This window comes from Sebastes umbrosus, assembly GCF_015220745.1.
Source record: "Sebastes umbrosus isolate fSebUmb1 chromosome 13 unlocalized genomic scaffold, fSebUmb1.pri SUPER_13_unloc_2, whole genome shotgun sequence".
Lineage (NCBI taxonomy): Eukaryota > Metazoa > Chordata > Actinopteri > Perciformes > Sebastidae > Sebastes > Sebastes umbrosus.
Window position 1 is genome coordinate 100,703 of NW_023618432.1, and position 19,605 is coordinate 120,307.

Sequence of the window (19,605 nt, forward strand, 5' to 3'; positions counted from 1 at the left end):
ATTCATATTCACAGAGCACTTCATCAGAGGTATCCAGCCTGTACATTCACTTCATTCATATTCACAGAGCACTTCATCAGAGGTATCCAGCCTGTACATTCACTTCATTCATATTCACAGAGCACTTCATCAGAGGTATCCAGCCTGTACATTCACTTCATTTAGCTGCTATTATTAAATAATATGCTTCAATAATAATCTGTTGTTCTGTCAGTACCTTGACGTCAGCTCTGTGTCTGTTGTTCAGTACCTTGACGTCAGCTCTGTGTCTGTTGTTCAGTACCTTGACGTCAGCTCTGTGTCTGTTGTTCAGAGGAACGCTGGAGCAGAACGCTGCTTTCTCCACCGGAGGAACACAAACGTCTCTCAGAGTGTCTCCACTGAAGTCCTCCATCTGATACCTGAACACACAACGAGACTCGTCAACACACAACAACACACAACAACATCAACACACATCAACACACGACACACAACGACACACAACGACACACGTCAACACACAACGACACACGTCAACACATGTCAACACACAACAACACACGTCAACACACAACGACACACGTCAACACATGTCAACACACAACGACACACGTCAACACACAACGACACACGTCAACACACATCAACACACAACAACACACAACGACACAACAACACACGTCAACACACAACGAGACTCGTCAACACACAACAACACACAACAACACACAACAACATCAACACACATCAACATCAACACACATCAACACACGACACACAACGACACACGTCAACACATGTCAACACACAACGACACACATCAACACACAACGACACACGTCAACACACATCAACACACAACAACACACAACGACACAACACACAACGACACACGTCAACACACAACGAGACTCGTCAACACACAACAACACACAACAACATCAACACATCAACACACATCAACACACGACACACAACGACACACGTCGACACACAACGACACACGTCAACACACAACGACACACGTCAACACACAACAACACACAACGACACAACAACACACAACGACACACGTCAACACACAACGACACACAACAACACACAACAACACACAACGACACAACAACACACAACAACACACAACGACACACAACGACACACAACGACACACATCAACAGTTTAAAGGGCCTGTTAGTGAGAATCCTAAATGTGTTGTTAACAGCTTCACCTGTGGCCGTTAAGTCAACTAAAGTCAGCGTCCTGTTGCTGGCGTTTGTGCTCGCTCTACATAGACATGAAGGAGCATCGCTCAACACAGTGAGGAGACACACGTCAGCTAAAAGCACAATATCACTCTATATTTCAGCTGCTTGGCAGTAATGTTAGCTGACCAGACCAAGGTCCTCCTCTCCGTCACCTCCAGGTGGAGGATCTATATCTATATGTCCTCACCTCCTCTCCGTCACCTCCAGGTGGAGGATCTATATCTATATGTCCTCACCTCCTCTCCGTCACCTCCAGGTGGAGGTGCAGCAGCTCTCTCTTGGACATCTCTCTCCTCTTGATCATCTCCAGGACGGAGACGGTCCGGCTGAACTCTCGTCTCAGTCTCAACATCTTCTGGTACGAAGCTTCGTCGTTCTTTCGGTTCTGAAATAGATTCATCAAATGTCATCAACCCCACCTCTCCACACAGAGCTAGTTACTACCTCTATTTATTATTTACATTGTTGTTGTTGTGATTATTATTATTATTATAGTTATTATTATTATTATAGTTATTATTATCATAGTTATTATTATTATAGTTATTATCATTGTTGTGATTATTGCTATTGTTTTTATTATTATTATTATAGTTATTATTATTATTATTATAGTTATTATTATCATTGTTGTTGTTGTGATTATTGTTATTGTTGTTGTTGTGATTATTGCTATTGTTTTTATTATTATTATAGTTATTATTATTATAGTTATTATTATCATTGTTGTTGTTGTGATTATTGTTATTGTTGTTGTTGTTGTTGTTGTGATTATTGCTATTGTTTTTATTATTATTATAGTTATTATTATTATTATTATAGTTATTATTATCATTGTTGTTGTTGTGATTATTGTTATTGTTGTTGTTGTTGTTGTTGTTGTGATTATTGCTATTGTTTTTATTATTATTATTATTATTATAGTTTTTATTATTATTATTATTATTATAGTTATTATTATTATTATTATTATTATTGTTGTAGTGATTATTGTTATTGTTATTGTTGTTGTTGTTGTTGTTGTTATTGTTGTGGTGATTATTGTTGTTGTTATTATTATTTCTGAAGGCAGACCCAGCAGGGCAGGATGAAGCCCGGTGGGGGACAGGGAGGACGACTCACCTTCCTGGTCTGCATCTTCTCGGTTCTGCGTCTGAAGGCTACGTAGGCGTCTCCGCTGGATCCGTCTCGTCTCTCCGGTCTGATGATGGGAACCAGAGACGGACCCCGACAGCTCCTCCTCTTCCTCACCCAGTACTCATACACCGCCTTCAGCAGGTAGTCATCCTCACTGAGCAGAACCTTCGCCTCCGACAGGGACACCAGCTGAGGACAGACACAGATCCAGAGACAAGCTGAGGACAGAACCACAACCAGAGAGACCAGCTGAGGACAGAACCACAACCAGAGAGACCAGCTGAGGACAGAACCACAACCAGAGAGACAAGCTGAGGACAGAACCACAACCAGAGAGACCAGCTGAGGACAGAACCACAACCAGAGAGACCAGCTGAGGACAGAAGCACAACCAGAGACAAGCTGAGGACAGAACCACAACCAGAGACAAGCTGAGGACAGAGACAGATCCAGAGACAAGCTGAGGACAGAACCACAACCAGAAAGACCAGCTGAGGACAGAACCACAACCAGAGAGACCAGCTGAGGACAGAACCAGAACCAGAGACAAGCTGAGGACAGAACCACAACCAGAGAGACAAGCTGAGGACAGAACCACAACCAGAGAGACCAGCTGAGGACAGAGACAGATCCAGAGACAAGCTGAGGACAGAACAACAACCAGAGAGACCAGCTGAGGACAGAACCAGAACCAGAGACAAGCTGAGGACAGAACCACAAACAGAGAGACCAGCTGAGGACAGAACCACAACCAGAGAGACCAGCTGAGGACAGAGACAAGCTGAGGACAGAACAACAACCAGAGAGACCAGCTGAGGACAGAACCAGAACCAGAGACCAGCTGAGGACAGAACCACAACCAGAGACAAGCTGAGGACAAAACCACAACCAGAGACAAGCTGAGGACAGAACCACAACCAGAGAGACCAGCTGAGGACAGAACCACAACCAGAGACAAGCTGAGGACAGAACCACAACCAGAGAGACCAGCTGAGGACAGAACCACAACCAGAGACAAGCTGAGGACAGAATCACAACCAGAGACAAGCTTAGGACAGAATCACAACCAGAGACCAGCTGAGGACAGAACCACAACCAGAGACAAGCTGAGGACAGAACCACAACCAGAGAGACCAGCTGAGGACAGAACCACAACCAGAGAGACCAGCTGAGGACAGAACCACAACCAGAGACAAGCTGAGGACAGAACCACAACCAGAGAGACCAGCTGAGGACAGAACCACAACCAGAGACCAGCTGAGGACAGAACTAGAACCAGAGACAAGCTGAGGACAGAACCACAACCAGAGAGACCAGCTGAGGACAGAACCACAACCAGAGACCAGCTGAGGACAGAACTACAACCAGAGACAAGCTGAGGACAGAACCACAGAAACCAGCTGAGGACAGTGAGGTACACCCCTCTGTCTGGTGTGGTACACCCCTCTGTCTGATGTGGTACACCCCTCTGTCTGATGTGGTACACCCCTCTGTCTGGTGTGGTACAGCCCTCTGTCTGGTGTGGTACTACACCCCTCTGTCTGGTGTGGTACAGCCCTCTGTCTGGTGTGGTACACCCCTCTGTCTGGTGTGGTACAGCCCTCTGTCTGGTGTGGTACACCCCTCTGTCTGGTGTGGTACAGCCCTCTGTCTGGTGTGGTACACCCCTCTGTCTGATGTGGTACACCCCTCTGTCTGGTGTGGTACTAAACCCCTCTGTCTGGTGTGGTACACCCCTCTGTCTGATGTGGTACACCCCTCTGTCTGGTGTGGTACTAAACCCCTCTGTCTGATGTGGTACACCCCTCTGTCTGGTGTGGTACACCCCTCTGTCTGGTGTGGTACTAAACCCCTCTGTCTGATGTGGTACACCCCTCTGTCTGGTGTGGTACTAAACCCCTCTGTCTGATGTGGTACACCCCTCTGTCTGGTGTGGTACTAAACCCCTCTGTCTGATGTGGTACACCCCTCTGTCTGGTGTGGTATTAAACCCCTCTGTCTGATGTGGTACACCCCTCTGTCTGGTGTGGTACTAAACCCCTCTGTCTGGTGTGGTACACCCCTCTGTCTGGTGTGGTACAGCCCTCTGTCTGGTGTGGTACTAAACCCCTCTGTCTGGTGTGGTACACCCCTCTGTCTGGTGTGGTACAGCCCTCTGTCTGGTGTGGTACTAAACCCCTCTGTCTGATGTGGTACAGCCCTCTGTCTGGTGTGGTACAGCCCTCTGTCTGGTGTGGTACACCCCTCTGTCTGATGTGGTACAGCCCTCTGTCTGGTGTGGTACTAAACCCCTCTGTCTGGTGTGGTACACCCCTCTGTCTGATGTGGTACAGCCCTCTGTCTGGTGTGGTACTAAACCCCTCTGTCTGATGTGGTACAGCCCTCTGTCTGGTGTGGTACAGCCCTCTGTCTGGTGTGGTACACCCCTCTGTCTGATGTGGTACACCCCTCTGTCTGGTGTGGTACTAAACCCCTCTGTCTGGTGTGGTACAGCCCTCTGTCTGGTGTGGTACAGCCCTCAGGTGAGTGGTCCATGTTACCTGCCGTGTGCTGCTCTTCTCCAGTCGGTCCACCATGGTCTCAAACTGCAGAGGTCTGATCTCCGTCTTTCTGTTGAGTCTGTTGAGCAGCGTCTCGTCCTCTGAGTCCATGTCGTAGTCCGGCTGCTCCGGATCCAGACCTAGAGCTGCAGGACCACAAAGAGTCCACATAAACAACTGATGAACCTGAACACAGTGTGGATTAAAACATCATGAACTGGTATAGTCCTGATACAGGTAGAGTCCCCTCAGTGGCAACAGGTGGGTTACAGAGGTAAACTGGTACTGCCCTACCTCTGTAATACACGACTGACTAGTATAACAGAGGTAGGTCTGTGTGGAGGAGGACTAGTGCTAGTATACTGTAGTGAACTACTCACGCTGGATGTGGATGAGCTGTTTGGGAACGTTGACGTCTCCTTTGTACAGACGGTAGTAGTAGGTTGTGTTACTGTCTGCTTCAGGTACGGGGATCACCATGTTCTCCTTCTTCTCCCGGAACACCTGCTGGGCTGAGATCGCCCTCTGCAGGTGATGCTCCTGAAACACAACCACAGAAACACACAGGTAACTCTACTGAAACACACAGGTAACTCTACTGTAACACACAGGTAACTCTACTGAAACACACAGGTAACTCTACTGAAACACACCGGTAACTCTACTGTAACACAGGTAACTCTACTGAAACACAGTTAACTCTACTGAACCACACAGGTAACTCTACTGAAACACACCGGTAACTCTACTGTAACACAGGTAACTCTACTGAAACACAGGTAACTCTACTGTAACACACAGGTAACTCTACTGAAACACACAGGTAACTCTACTGAAACACACAGGTAACTCTACTGTAACACACAGGTAACTCTACTGAAACACACAGGTAACTCCACTGAAACACACAGGTAACTCTACTGAAACACAGGTAACTCCACTGAAACACAGGTAACTCTACTGAAACACAGTTAACTCTACTGAAACACACAGGTAACTCTACTGAAACACAGGTAACTCCACTGAAACACACAGGTAACTCTACTGAAACACAGGTAACTCTACTGAAACACAGTTAACTCTACTGAAACACACAGGTAACTCTACTGAAACACAGGTAACTCCACTGAAACACACAGGTAACTCTACTGAAACACAGGTAACTCCACTGAAACACAGGTAACTCTACTGAAACACAGTTAACTCTACTGAAACACACAGGTAACTCCACTGAAACACAGGTAACTCTACTGAACCACACAGGTAACTCTACTGAAACACACAGGTAACTCTACTGAAACACACAGGTAACTCTAATGTAACACACAGGTAACTCCACTGAAACACACAGGTAACTCCACTGTAACACACAGGTAACTCTACTGAAACACACAGGTAACTCTACTGAAACACACAGGTAACTCTACTGAAACACACAGGTAACTCTACTGTAACACACAGGTAACTCCACTGAAACACACAGGTAACTCTACTGAAACACACAGGTAACTCTACTGTAACACACAGGTAACTCTACTGTAACACACAGGTAACTCTACTGTAACACACAAGTAACTCTACTGAAACACACAGGTAACTCTACTGAAACACACAGGTGACTCTACTGAACAACACAGGTGACTCTACTGTAACACACAGGTAACTCTACTGTAACACACAGGTAACTCTACTGTAACACACAGGTAACTCTACTGAAACACACAGGTAACTCCACTGAAACACACAGGTAACTCTACTGGAACACACAGGTAACTCTACTGAAACACACAGGTAACTCTACTGAAACACACAGGTAACTCTACTGTAACACAGGTAACTCTACTGAAACACAGTTAACTCTACTGAAACACAGTTAACTCTACTGAAACACACAGGTAACTCTACTGAAACACACAGGTAACTCTACTGAAACACACAGGTAACTCTACTGAAACACACAGGTAACTCTACTGTAACACAGGTAACTCTACTGAAACACAGTTAACTCTACTGAAACACAGTTAACTCTACTGAAACACACAGGTAACTACTGAAACACACAGGTAACTCTACTGAAACACACAGGTAACTCTACTGAAACACAGTTAACTCTACTGTAACACACAGGTAACTCTACTGTAACACACAGGTAACTCTACTGAAACACACAGGTAACTCTACTGAAACACACAGGTAACTCTACTGAAACACACAGGTAACTCCACTGAAACACGCAGGTAACTCTATTGAAACACACAGGTAACTCTACTGTAACACACAGGTAACTCTACTGAAACACACAGGTAACTCTACTGTAACACACAGGTAACTCCACTGAAACACACAGGTAACTCCACTGAAACACACAGGTAACTCTACTGTAACACACAGGTAACTCTACTGTAACACACAGGTAACTCTACTGAAACACACAGGTAACTCTACTGTAACACACAGGTAACTCTACTGAAACACACAGGTAACTCTACTGTAACACACAGGTAACTCTACTGTAACACACAGGTAACTCTACTGAAACACACAGGTAACTCTACTGAAACACACAGGTGACTCTACTGAACAACACAGGTAACTCTACTGAAACACACAGGTAACTCTACTGAAACACACAGGTAACTCTACTGAAACACACAGGTGACTCTACTGAACAACACAGGTAACTCTACTGTAACACACAGTTAACTCTACTGAAACACAGTTAACTCTACTGAAACACACAGGTAACTCTACTGAAACACACAGGTAACTCTACTGAAACACACAGGTAACTCTACTGAAACACACAGGTAACTACTGTAACACAGGTAACTCTACTGAAACACAGTTAACTCTACTGAAACACAGTTAACTCTACTGAAACACACAGGTAACTCTACTGAAACACACAGGTAACTCTACTGAAACACACAGGTAACTCTACTGAAACACACAGGTAACTCTACTGTAACACAGGTAACTCTACTGAAACACAGTTAACTCTACTGAAACACAGTTAACTCTACTGAAACACACAGGTAACTACTGAAACACACAGGTAACTCTACTGAAACACACAGGTAACTCTACTGAAACACAGTTAACTCTACTGTAACACACAGGTAACTCTACTGTAACACACAGGTAACTCTACTGAAACACACAGGTAACTCTACTGAAACACACAGGTAACTCTACTGAAACACACAGGTAACTCCACTGAAACACGCAGGTAACTCTATTGAAACACACAGGTAACTCTACTGTAACACACAGGTAACTCTACTGAAACACACAGGTAACTCTACTGTAACACACAGGTAACTCCACTGAAACACACAGGTAACTCCACTGAAACACACAGGTAACTCTACTGTAACACACAGGTAACTCTACTGTAACACACAGGTAACTCTACTGAAACACACAGGTAACTCTACTGTAACACACAGGTAACTCTACTGAAACACACAGGTAACTCTACTGTAACACACAGGTAACTCTACTGTAACACACAGGTAACTCTACTGAAACACACAGGTAACTCTACTGAAACACACAGGTGACTCTACTGAACAACACAGGTAACTCTACTGAAACACACAGGTAACTCTACTGAAACACACAGGTAACTCTACTGAAACACACAGGTGACTCTACTGAACAACACAGGTAACTCTACTGTAACACACAGGTAACTCTACTGTAACACACAGGTAACTCTACTGAAACACACAGGTAACTCTACTGAAACACACAGGTAACTCTACTGAAACACACAGGTAACTACTGAAACACACAGGTAACTACTGAAACACACAGGTAACTCTACTGAAACACAGTTAACTCTACTGAAACACACAGGTAACTCTACTGAAACACACAGGTAACTCTACTGTAACACACAGGTAACTCTACTGAAACACACAGGTAACTACTGAAACACACAGGTAACTCTACTGAAACACAGTTAACTCTACTGAAACACACAGGTAACTCTACTGAAACACACAGGTAACTCTACTGTAACAAACAGGTAACTCTACTGAAACACACAGGTGACTCTACTGAACAACACAGGTAACTCTACTGTAACACACAGGTAACTCTACTGTAACACACAGGTAACTCTACTGAAACACACAGGTAACTCTACTGAAACACACAGGTAACTCTACTGAAACACACAGGTAACTCTACTGAAACACACAGGTAACTCTACTGAAACACAGGTAACTCCACTGAAACACACAGGTAACTCTACTGAAACACAGGTAACTCCACTGAAACACAGGTAACTCTACTGAAACACAGTTAACTCTACTGAAACACACAGGTAACTCCACTGAAACACAGGTAACTCTACTGAACCACACAGGTAACTCTACTGAAACACACAGGTAACTCTACTGAAACACACAGGTAACTCTACTGAAACACACAGGTAACTCTATTGAAACACACAGGTAACTCTACTGTAACACACAGGTAACTCTACTGAAACACACAGGTAACTCTACTGTAACACACAGGTAACTCCACTGAAACACACAGGTAACTCCACTGAAACACACAGGTAACTCTACTGAAACACACAGGTAACTCTACTGAAACACAGGTAACTCCACTGAAACACACAGGTAACTCTACTGAAACACAGGTAACTCCACTGAAACACAGGTAACTCTACTGAAACACAGTTAACTCTACTGAAACACACAGGTAACTCCACTGAAACACAGGTAACTCTACTGAACCACACAGGTAACTCTACTGAAACACACAGGTAACTCTACTGTAACACAGGTAACTCTACTGAAACACACCGGTAACTCTACTGTAACACAGGTAACTCTACTGAAACACAGGTAACTCTACTGTAACACACAGGTAACTCTACTGAAACACACAGGTAACTCTACTGAAACACACAGGTAACTCTACTGTAACACACAGGTAACTCTACTGAAACACACAGGTAACTCCACTGAAACACACAGGTAACTCTACTGAAACACAGGTAACTCCACTGAAACACAGGTAACTCTACTGAAACACAGTTAACTCTACTGAAACACACAGGTAACTCTACTGAAACACAGGTAACTCCACTGAAACACACAGGTAACTCTACTGAAACACAGGTAACTCTACTGAAACACAGTTAACTCTACTGAAACATACAGGTAACTCTACTGAAACACAGGTAACTCCACTGAAACACACAGGTAACTCTACTGAAACACAGGTAACTCCACTGAAACACAGGTAACTCTACTGAAACACAGTTAACTCTACTGAAACACACAGGTAACTCCACTGAAACACAGGTAACTCTACTGAACCACACAGGTAACTCTACTGAAACACACAGGTAACTCTACTGAAACACACAGGTAACTACTGAAACACACAGGTAACTCCACTGAAACACACAGGTAACTCTACTGAAACACAGGTAACTACTGAAACACACAGGTAACTCTACTGAAACACACAGGTAACTACTGAAACACACAGGTAACTACTGAAACACACAGGTAACTCTACTGAAACACACAGGTAACTCTACTGAAACACAGTTAACTCTACTGTAACACACAGGTAACTCTACTGAAACACACAGGTAACTCTACTGAAACACACAGGTAACTCTACTGTAACACACAGGTAACTCTACTGAAACACACAGGTAACTCTACTGAAACACACAGGTAACTCTACTGTAACACAGGTAACTCTACTGAAACACAGTTAACTCTACTGAAACACACAGGTAACTCTACTGAAACACACAGGTAACTCTACTGAAACACACAGGTAACTCTACTGAAACACACAGGTAACTCTACTGAAACACATAGGTAACTCTACTGTAACACAGGTAACTCTACTGAAACACAGTTAACTCTACTGAAACACACAGGTAACTCTACTGAAACACACAGGTAACTCTACTGAAACACACAGGTAACTCTACTGTAACACAGGTAACTCTACTGAAACACACAGGTAACTCTACTGAAACACACAGGTAACTCTACTGAAACACACAGGTAACTCTACTGAAACACACAGGTGACTCTACTGAACAACACAGGTAACTCTACTGAAACACACAGGTAACTCTACTGAAACACACAGGTAACTCTACTGAAACACACAGGTGACTCTACTGTAACAACACAGGTAACTCTACTGTAACACACAGGTAACTCTACTGTAACACACAGGTAACTCTACTGAAACACACAGGTAACTCTACTGAAACACACAGGTAACTCTACTGAAACACACAGGTAACTACTGAAACACACAGGTAACTCTACTGAAACACACAGGTAACTCTACTGAAACACAGTTAACTCTACTGAAACACACAGGTAACTCTACTGAAACACACAGGTAACTCTACTGTAACACACAGGTAACTCTACTGTAACACACAGGTAACTCTACTGAAACACACAGGTAACTACTGAAACACACAGGTAACTCTACTGAAACACAGTTAACTCTACTGAAACACACAGGTAACTCTACTGAAACACACAGGTAACTCTACTGTAACACACAGGTAACTCTACTGAACAACACAGGTAACTCTACTGTAACACACAGGTAACTCTACTGTAACACACAGGTAACTCTACTGAAACACACAGGTAACTCTACTGAAACACACAGGTAACTCTACTGAAACACACAGGTAACTCTACTGAAACACAGGTAACTCCACTGAAACACACAGGTAACTCTACTGAAACACACAGGTAACTCCACTGAAACACAGGTAACTCTACTGAAACACAGTTAACTCTACTGAAACACACAGGTAACTCCACTGAAACACAGGTAACTCTACTGAAATACACAGGTAACTCTACTGAAATACACAGGTAACTCTACTGAAACACACAGGTGACTCTACTGAACAACACAGGTAACTCTACTGTAACACACAGGTAACTCTACTGTAACACACAGGTAACTCTACTGTAACACACAGGTAACTCTACTGAAACACACAGGTAACTCTACTGAAACACACAGGTAACTCCACTGAAACACACAGGTAACTCTACTGAAACACACAGGTAACTCTGCTGAAACACACAGGTAACTCTACTGAAACACACAGGTAACTCTACTGTAACACAGTTAACTCTACTGAAACACAGTTAACTCTACTGAAACACACAGGTAACTCTACTGAAACACACAGGTAACTCTACTGAAACACACAGGTAACTCTACTGTAACACACAGGTAACTCTACTGAAACACAGGTAACTCTACTGTAACACACAGGTAACTCTACTGAAACACACAGGTAACTCTACTGAAACACACAGGTAACTCTACTGTAACACAGGTAACTCTACTGAAACACAGTTAACTCTACTGAAACACACAGGTAACTCTACTGAAACACACAGGTAACTCTACTGTAACACACAGGTAACTCTACTGAAACACACAGGTAACTCTACTGAAACACACAGGTAACTCTACTGAAACACAGTTAACTCTACTGTAACACACAGGTAACTCTACTGTAACACACAGGTAACTCTACTGAAACACACAGGTAACTCTACTGAAACACACAGGTGACTCTACTGAACACACAGGTAACTCTACTGAAACACACTGGTAACTCTACTGTAACACACAGGTAACTCTACTGAAACACACAGGTAACTCCACTGAAACACAGGTAACTCTACTGTAACACACAGGTAACTCCACTGAAACACACAGGTAACTCTACTGTAACACAGGTAACTCTACTGAAACACAGTTAACTCTACTGAAACACAGTTAACTCTACTGAAACACACAGGTAACTCTACTGAAACACACAGGTAACTCTACTGAAACACACAGGTAACTCTACTGAAACACACAGGTAACTCTACTGAAACACACAGGTAACTCTACTGAAACACACAGGTAACTCTACTGAAACACACAGGTAACTCTACTGTAACACAGGTAACTCTACTGAAACACAGTTAACTCTACTGAAACACACAGGTAACTCTACTGAAACACACAGGTAACTCTACTGTAACACACAGGTAACTCTACTGAAACACACAGGTAACTACTGAAACACACAGGTAACTCTACTGAAACACACAGGTAACTCTACTGAAACACACAGGTAACTCTACTGTAACACAGGTAACTCTACTGTAACACACAGGTAACTCTACTGAAACACACAGGTAACTACTGAAACACACAGGTAACTCTACTGAAACACACAGGTAACTCTACTGAAACACACAGGTAACTCTACTGAAACACACAGGTAACTCTACTGTAACACAGGTAACTCTACTGTAACACAGGTAACTCTACTGAAACACAGTTAACTCTACTGAAACACAGTTAACTCTACTGAAACACACAGGTAACTCTACTGAAACACACAGGTAACTCTACTGAAACACACAGGTAACTCTACTGAAACACAGGTAACTCTACTGAAACACACAGGTAACTCTACTGAAACACACAGGTAACTCTACTGAAACACACAGGTAACTCTACTGTAACACACAGGTAACTCTACTGAAACACACAGGTAACTCTACTGAAACACACAGGTAACTCTACTGAAACACACAGGTAACTCTACTGTAACACAGGTAACTCTACTGAAACACAGTTAACTCTACTGAAACACACAGGTAACTCTACTGAAACACACAGGTAACTCTACTGAAACACAGTTAACTCTACTGAAACACACAGGTAACTCTACTGAAACACACAGGTAACTCTACTGAAACACACAGGTAACTCTACTGAAACACACAGGTAACTCTACTGAAACACACAGGTAACTCTACTGTAACACAGGTAACTCTACTGAAACACAGTTAACTCTACTGAAACACACAGGTAACTCTACTGAAACACACAGGTAACTCTACTGAAACACACAGGTAACTCTACTGTAACACAGGTAACTCTACTGAAACACAGTTAACTCTACTGAAACACACAGGTAACTCTACTGTAACACACAGGTAACTCTACTGAAACACACAGGTAACTCTACTGAAACACACAGGTAACTCTACTGAAACACACAGGTAACTCTACTGAAACACAGTTAACTCTACTGAACACACAGGTAACTCTACTGAAACACACAGGTAACTCTACTGATAACACACAGGTAACTCTACTGAAACACACAGGTAACTCTACTGAACACACAGGTAACTCTACTGTAACACACAGGTAACTCTACTGAAACACACAGGTAACTCTACTGAAACACACAGGTAACTCTACTGAAACACACAGGTAACTCTACTGAAACACACAGTTAACTCTACTGAAACACAGGTAACTCTACTGAAACACACAGGTAACTCTACTGAAACACACAGGTAACTCTACTGTAACACCGGTAACTCTACTGAAACACAGGTAACTCTACTGAAACACACAGGTAACTCTACTGAAACACACAGGTAACTCTACTGAAACACACAGGTAACTCTACTGTAACACACAGGTAACTCTACTGAAACACAGGTAACTCTACTGTAACACACAGGTAACTCTACTGAAACACACAGGTAACTCTACTGAAACACACAGGTAACTCTACTGTAACACAGGTAACTCTACTGAAACACACAGGTAACTCTACTGAAACACACAGGTAACTCTACTGAAACACACAGGTAACTCTACTGTAACACACAGGTAACTCTACTGAAACACACAGGTAACTCTACTGAAACACACAGGTAACTCTACTGAAACACAGTTAACTCTACTGTAACACACAGGTAACTCTACTGTAACACACAGGTAACTCTACTGAAACACACAGGTAACTCTACTGAAACACACAGGTGACTCTACTGAACACACAGGTAACTCTACTGTAACACACAGGTAACTCTACTGTAACACACAGGTAACTCTACTGAAACACACAGGTAACTCCACTGAAACACAGGTAACTCTACTGTAACACACAGGTAACTCCACTGAAACACACAGGTAACTCTACTGTAACACAGGTAACTCTACTGAAACACAGTTAACTCTACTGAAACACAGTTAACTCTACTGAAACACACAGGTAACTCTACTGAAACACACAGGTAACTCTACTGAAACACACAGGTAACTCTACTGAAACACACAGGTAACTCTACTGAAACACACAGGTAACTCTACTGAAACACACAGGTAACTCTACTGTAACACAGGTAACTCTACTGAAACACAGTTAACTCTACTGAAACACACAGGTAACTCTACTGAAACACACAGGTAACTCTACTGTAACACACAGGTAACTCTACTGAAACACACAGGTAACTACTGAAACACACAGGTAACTCTACTGAAACACACAGGTAACTCTACTGAAACACACAGGTAACTCTACTGTAACACAGGTAACTCTACTGTAACACACAGGTAACTCTACTGAAACACACAGGTAACTACTGAAACACACAGGTAACTCTACTGAAACACACAGGTAACTACTGAAACACACAGGTAACTCTACTGAAACACACAGGTAACTCTACTGAAACACAGGTAACTACTGAAACACACAGGTAACTCTACTGAAACACAGGTAACTCTACTGAAACACAGGTAACTACTGAAACACACAGGTAACTCTACTGAAACACACAGGTAACTACTGAAACACACAGGTAACTCTACTGAAACACACAGGTAACTACTGAAACACACAGGTAACTCTACTATAACACACAGGTAACTCTACTGTAACACACAGGTAACTCTACTGAAACACACAGGTAACTCTACTGAAACACACAGGTAACTCTACTGTAACACAGGTAACTCTACTGAAACACAGTTAACTCTACTGAAACACACAGGTAACTCTACTGAAACACACAGGTAACTCTACTGTAACACACAGGTAACTCTACTGTAACACACAGGTAACTCTACTGAAACACACAGGTAACTCTACTGAAACACACAGGTAACTACTGAAACACACAGGTAACTCTACTGAAACACACAGGTAACTCTACTGAAACACAGTTAACTCTACTGTAACACACAGGTAACTCTACTGAAACACACAGGTAACTCTACTGAAACACACAGGTGACTCTACTGAACAACACAGGTAACTCTACTGTAACACACAGGTAACTCTACTGTAACACACAGGTAACTCTACTGAAACACACAGGTAACTCTACTGAAACACACAGGTAACTCTACTGTAACACACAGGTAACTCTACTGAAACACACAGGTAACTCTACTGAAACACACAGGTAACTCTACTGAAACACACAGGTAACTCTACTGAAACACACAGGTAACTCTACTGTAACACACAGGTAACTCTACTGAAACACAGGTAACTCTACTGAAACACAGGTAACTCTACTGAAACACAGGTAACTCTACTGAAACACACAGGTAACTCTACTGAAACACACAGGTAACTCTACTGAAACACACAGTTAACTCTACTGAAACACACAGGTAACTCTACTGTAACACACAGGTAACTCTACTGAAACACACAGATAACTCTACTGAAACACACAGGTAACTCTACTGTAACACAGGTAACTCTACTGTAACACACAGGTAACTCTACTGAAACACAGTTAACTCTACTGTAACACACAGGTAACTCTACTGAAACACACAGGTAACTACTGAAACACACAGGTAACTCTACTGAAACACACAGGTAACTACTGAAACACACAGGTAACTCCACTGAAACACACAGGTAACTCTACTGAAACACAGGTAACTACTGAAACACACAGGTAACTCTACTGAAACACACAGGTAACTACTGAAACACACAGGTAACTACTGAAACACACAGGTAACTCTACTGAAACACACAGGTAACTCTACTGAAACACAGTTAACTCTACTGTAACACACAGGTAACTCTACTGAAACACACAGGTAACTCTACTGAAACACACAGGTAACTCTACTGTAACACACAGGTAACTCTACTGAAACACACAGGTAACTCTACTGAAACACATAGGTAACTCTACTGTAACACAGGTAACTCTACTGAAACACAGTTAACTCTACTGAAACACACAGGTAACTCTACTGAAACACACAGGTAACTCTACTGAAACACACAGGTAACTCTACTGAAACACACAGGTAACTCTACTGAAACACATAGGTAACTCTACTGTAACACAGGTAACTCTACTGAAACACAGTTAACTCTACTGAAACACACAGGTAACTCTACTGAAACACACAGGTAACTCTACTGAAACACACAGGTAACTCTACTGAAACACACAGGTAACTCTACTGAAACACAGGTAACTACTGAAACACACAGGTAACTCTACTGAAACACACAGGTAACTCTACTGAAACACACAGGTAACTCTACTGAAACACAGGTAACTACTGAAACACACAGGTAACTCTACTGAAACACACAGGTAACTCTACTGTAACACACAGGTAACTCTACTGAAACACACAGGTAACTCTACTGAAACACACAGGTAACTACTGAAACACACAGGTAACTCTACTGAAACACACAGGTAACTCTACTGAAACACAGTTAACTCTACTGTAACACACAGGTAACTCTACTGAAACACACAGGTAACTCTACTGAAACACACAGGTAACTCTACTGTAACACACAGGTAACTCTACTGAAACACACAGGTAACTCTACTGAAACACATAGGTAACTCTACTGTAACACAGGTAACTCTACTGAAACACAGTTAACTCTACTGAAACACACAGGTAACTCTACTGAAACACACAGGTAACTCTACTGAAACACACAGGTAACTCTACTGAAACACATAGGTAACTCTACTGAAACACACAGGTAACTCTACTGAAACACAGTTAACTCTACTGAAACACACAGGTAACTCTACTGAAACACACAGGTAACTCTACTGAAACACACAGGTAACTACTGAAACACACAGGTAACTCTACTGAAACACACAGGTAACTCTACTGAAACACACAGGTAACTCTACTGAAACACACAGGTAACTCTACTGAAACACAGGTAACTACTGAAACACACAGGTAACTCTACTGAAACACAGGTAACTACTGAAACACACAGGTACACATATACACTGCGTAATATATGTATATATGAGCACAGTGTGTATATACAGTTAATGTAGCAGTTAGCTCCTCCTGACGCACAGAACGTCAACACGTCATGAATCCCGCCGTAGCACTAAGCTAACAGCTAATGCTAACCCTACTAACAGGTCGTGTTGGACCTACCAGCTCCTCCTCTCGCTCCATGCCGCTGGGCATCCTCGGGACGGTTCTGTTGATGGAGACGCAGTCCTTCAGGTCCGGGAGGTCCGTGTTCCGGTACACCGGGAGCGGTTTAGAGGCGTCCAGCGCTCGAGCCCGGAACGACAGTTTACTCATCCTTTAACTCTCTAAACCTACAATACCCAGTAATACCACTATAACCACTAATACCACTATAACAACTATAACAACTATAACCACTAATACCACTAATACCACTATAACCACCACCACCCTCCACTATACCTCCACTAACCCAGCGACAGACCCAGAGCCCCGGGACTAAACCCTCCTCTCTAACCCAGCGACAGACCCAGAGCCCCGGGACTAAACCCTCCTCTCTAACCCAGCGACAGACCCAGAGCCCCGGGACTACTACCGGAGGAGAGCCCGGTGATCTCCCCCCTCTCTAACCTCTATAACACCCAGCAGAGCTCACCGGTCTCCGCGGCTCCGGTAACCGGCTCTAGAGGCCCGTAGAGGCCGTTACACCGGGCTGCTCCGGAGACAACATGGTGGACATGTCTCCATGTCTCCAGGTCCACACAGCGGAGACATCCCCCATCAGGCACCGCGGCACCACTCACACAAACACACGCGAGACTAGAAGCTGCGCGCGCAGCTCCGGAAGGCAACATTACCAGAATCTAATAAAGTTACATTCTAGAACTCTGACAGAACTCTAATAGAACTCTGACAGAACTCTAAGAGAACTCTAATAGAACTCTGATAGAACTCTGACAGAACTCTAATAGAACTCTGACAGAACTCTGACAGAACTCTAATAGAACTCTAATAGAACTCTAATAGAACTCTGATAGAACTCTGACAGAACTCTAAGAGAACTCTAATAGAACTCTGACAGAACTCTAAGAGAACTCTGACAGAACTCTAATAGAACTCTAATAGAACTCTGATAGAACTCTGACAGAACTCTAAGAGAACTCTAATAGAACTCTGATAGAACTCTGACAGAACTCTAAGAGAACTCTAATAGAACTCTGATAGAACTCTGACAGAACTCTAAGAGAACTCTAATAGAACTCTGACAGAACTCTAATAGAACTCTGACAGAACTCTAAGAGAACTCTAATAGAACTCTGATAGAACTCTAATAGAACTCTGACAGAACTCTAATAGAACTCTGATAGAACTCTGACAGAACTCTAAGAGAACTCTAATAGAACTCTGATAGAACTCTGACAGAACTCTAAGAGAACTCTAATAGAACTCTGACAGAACTCTAATAGAACTCTGACAGAACTCTAATAGAACTCTGATAGAACTCTGACAGAACTCTAAGAGAACTCTGATAGAACTCTGATAG

The 19,605-nt window shown here is 43.0% G+C and overlaps 1 protein-coding gene across 4 annotated transcripts in view; it reads right to left on the reverse strand.

The window, feature by feature from the left end:
• Positions 1-18,880, reverse strand: part of epc2 (enhancer of polycomb homolog 2 (Drosophila)) — a 30,982-nt gene extending 12,102 nt beyond the window's left edge. For 2 of the 4 annotated variants that reach the window (XM_037762630.1, XM_037762629.1), the window contains exons 1-6: positions 18,243-18,879; positions 5,306-5,465; positions 4,926-5,071; positions 2,371-2,574; positions 1,485-1,633; positions 218-401 (exon numbers count right to left, since the gene is read on the reverse strand). In XM_037762630.1, the coding sequence (XP_037618558.1) occupies positions 218-401; positions 1,485-1,633; positions 2,371-2,574; positions 4,926-5,071; positions 5,306-5,465; positions 18,243-18,395 (996 nt within the window). In that variant the 5' untranslated portion in view covers positions 18,396-18,879. Of the gene's footprint in view, positions 1-217; positions 402-1,484; positions 1,634-2,370; positions 2,575-4,925; positions 5,072-5,305; positions 5,466-18,242 lie in introns of all 4 variants that reach the window. The other 2 variants (XM_037762631.1, XM_037762632.1) reach the window with 2 other exon arrangements.
• Positions 18,881-19,605: the final 725 nt, after the last annotated feature.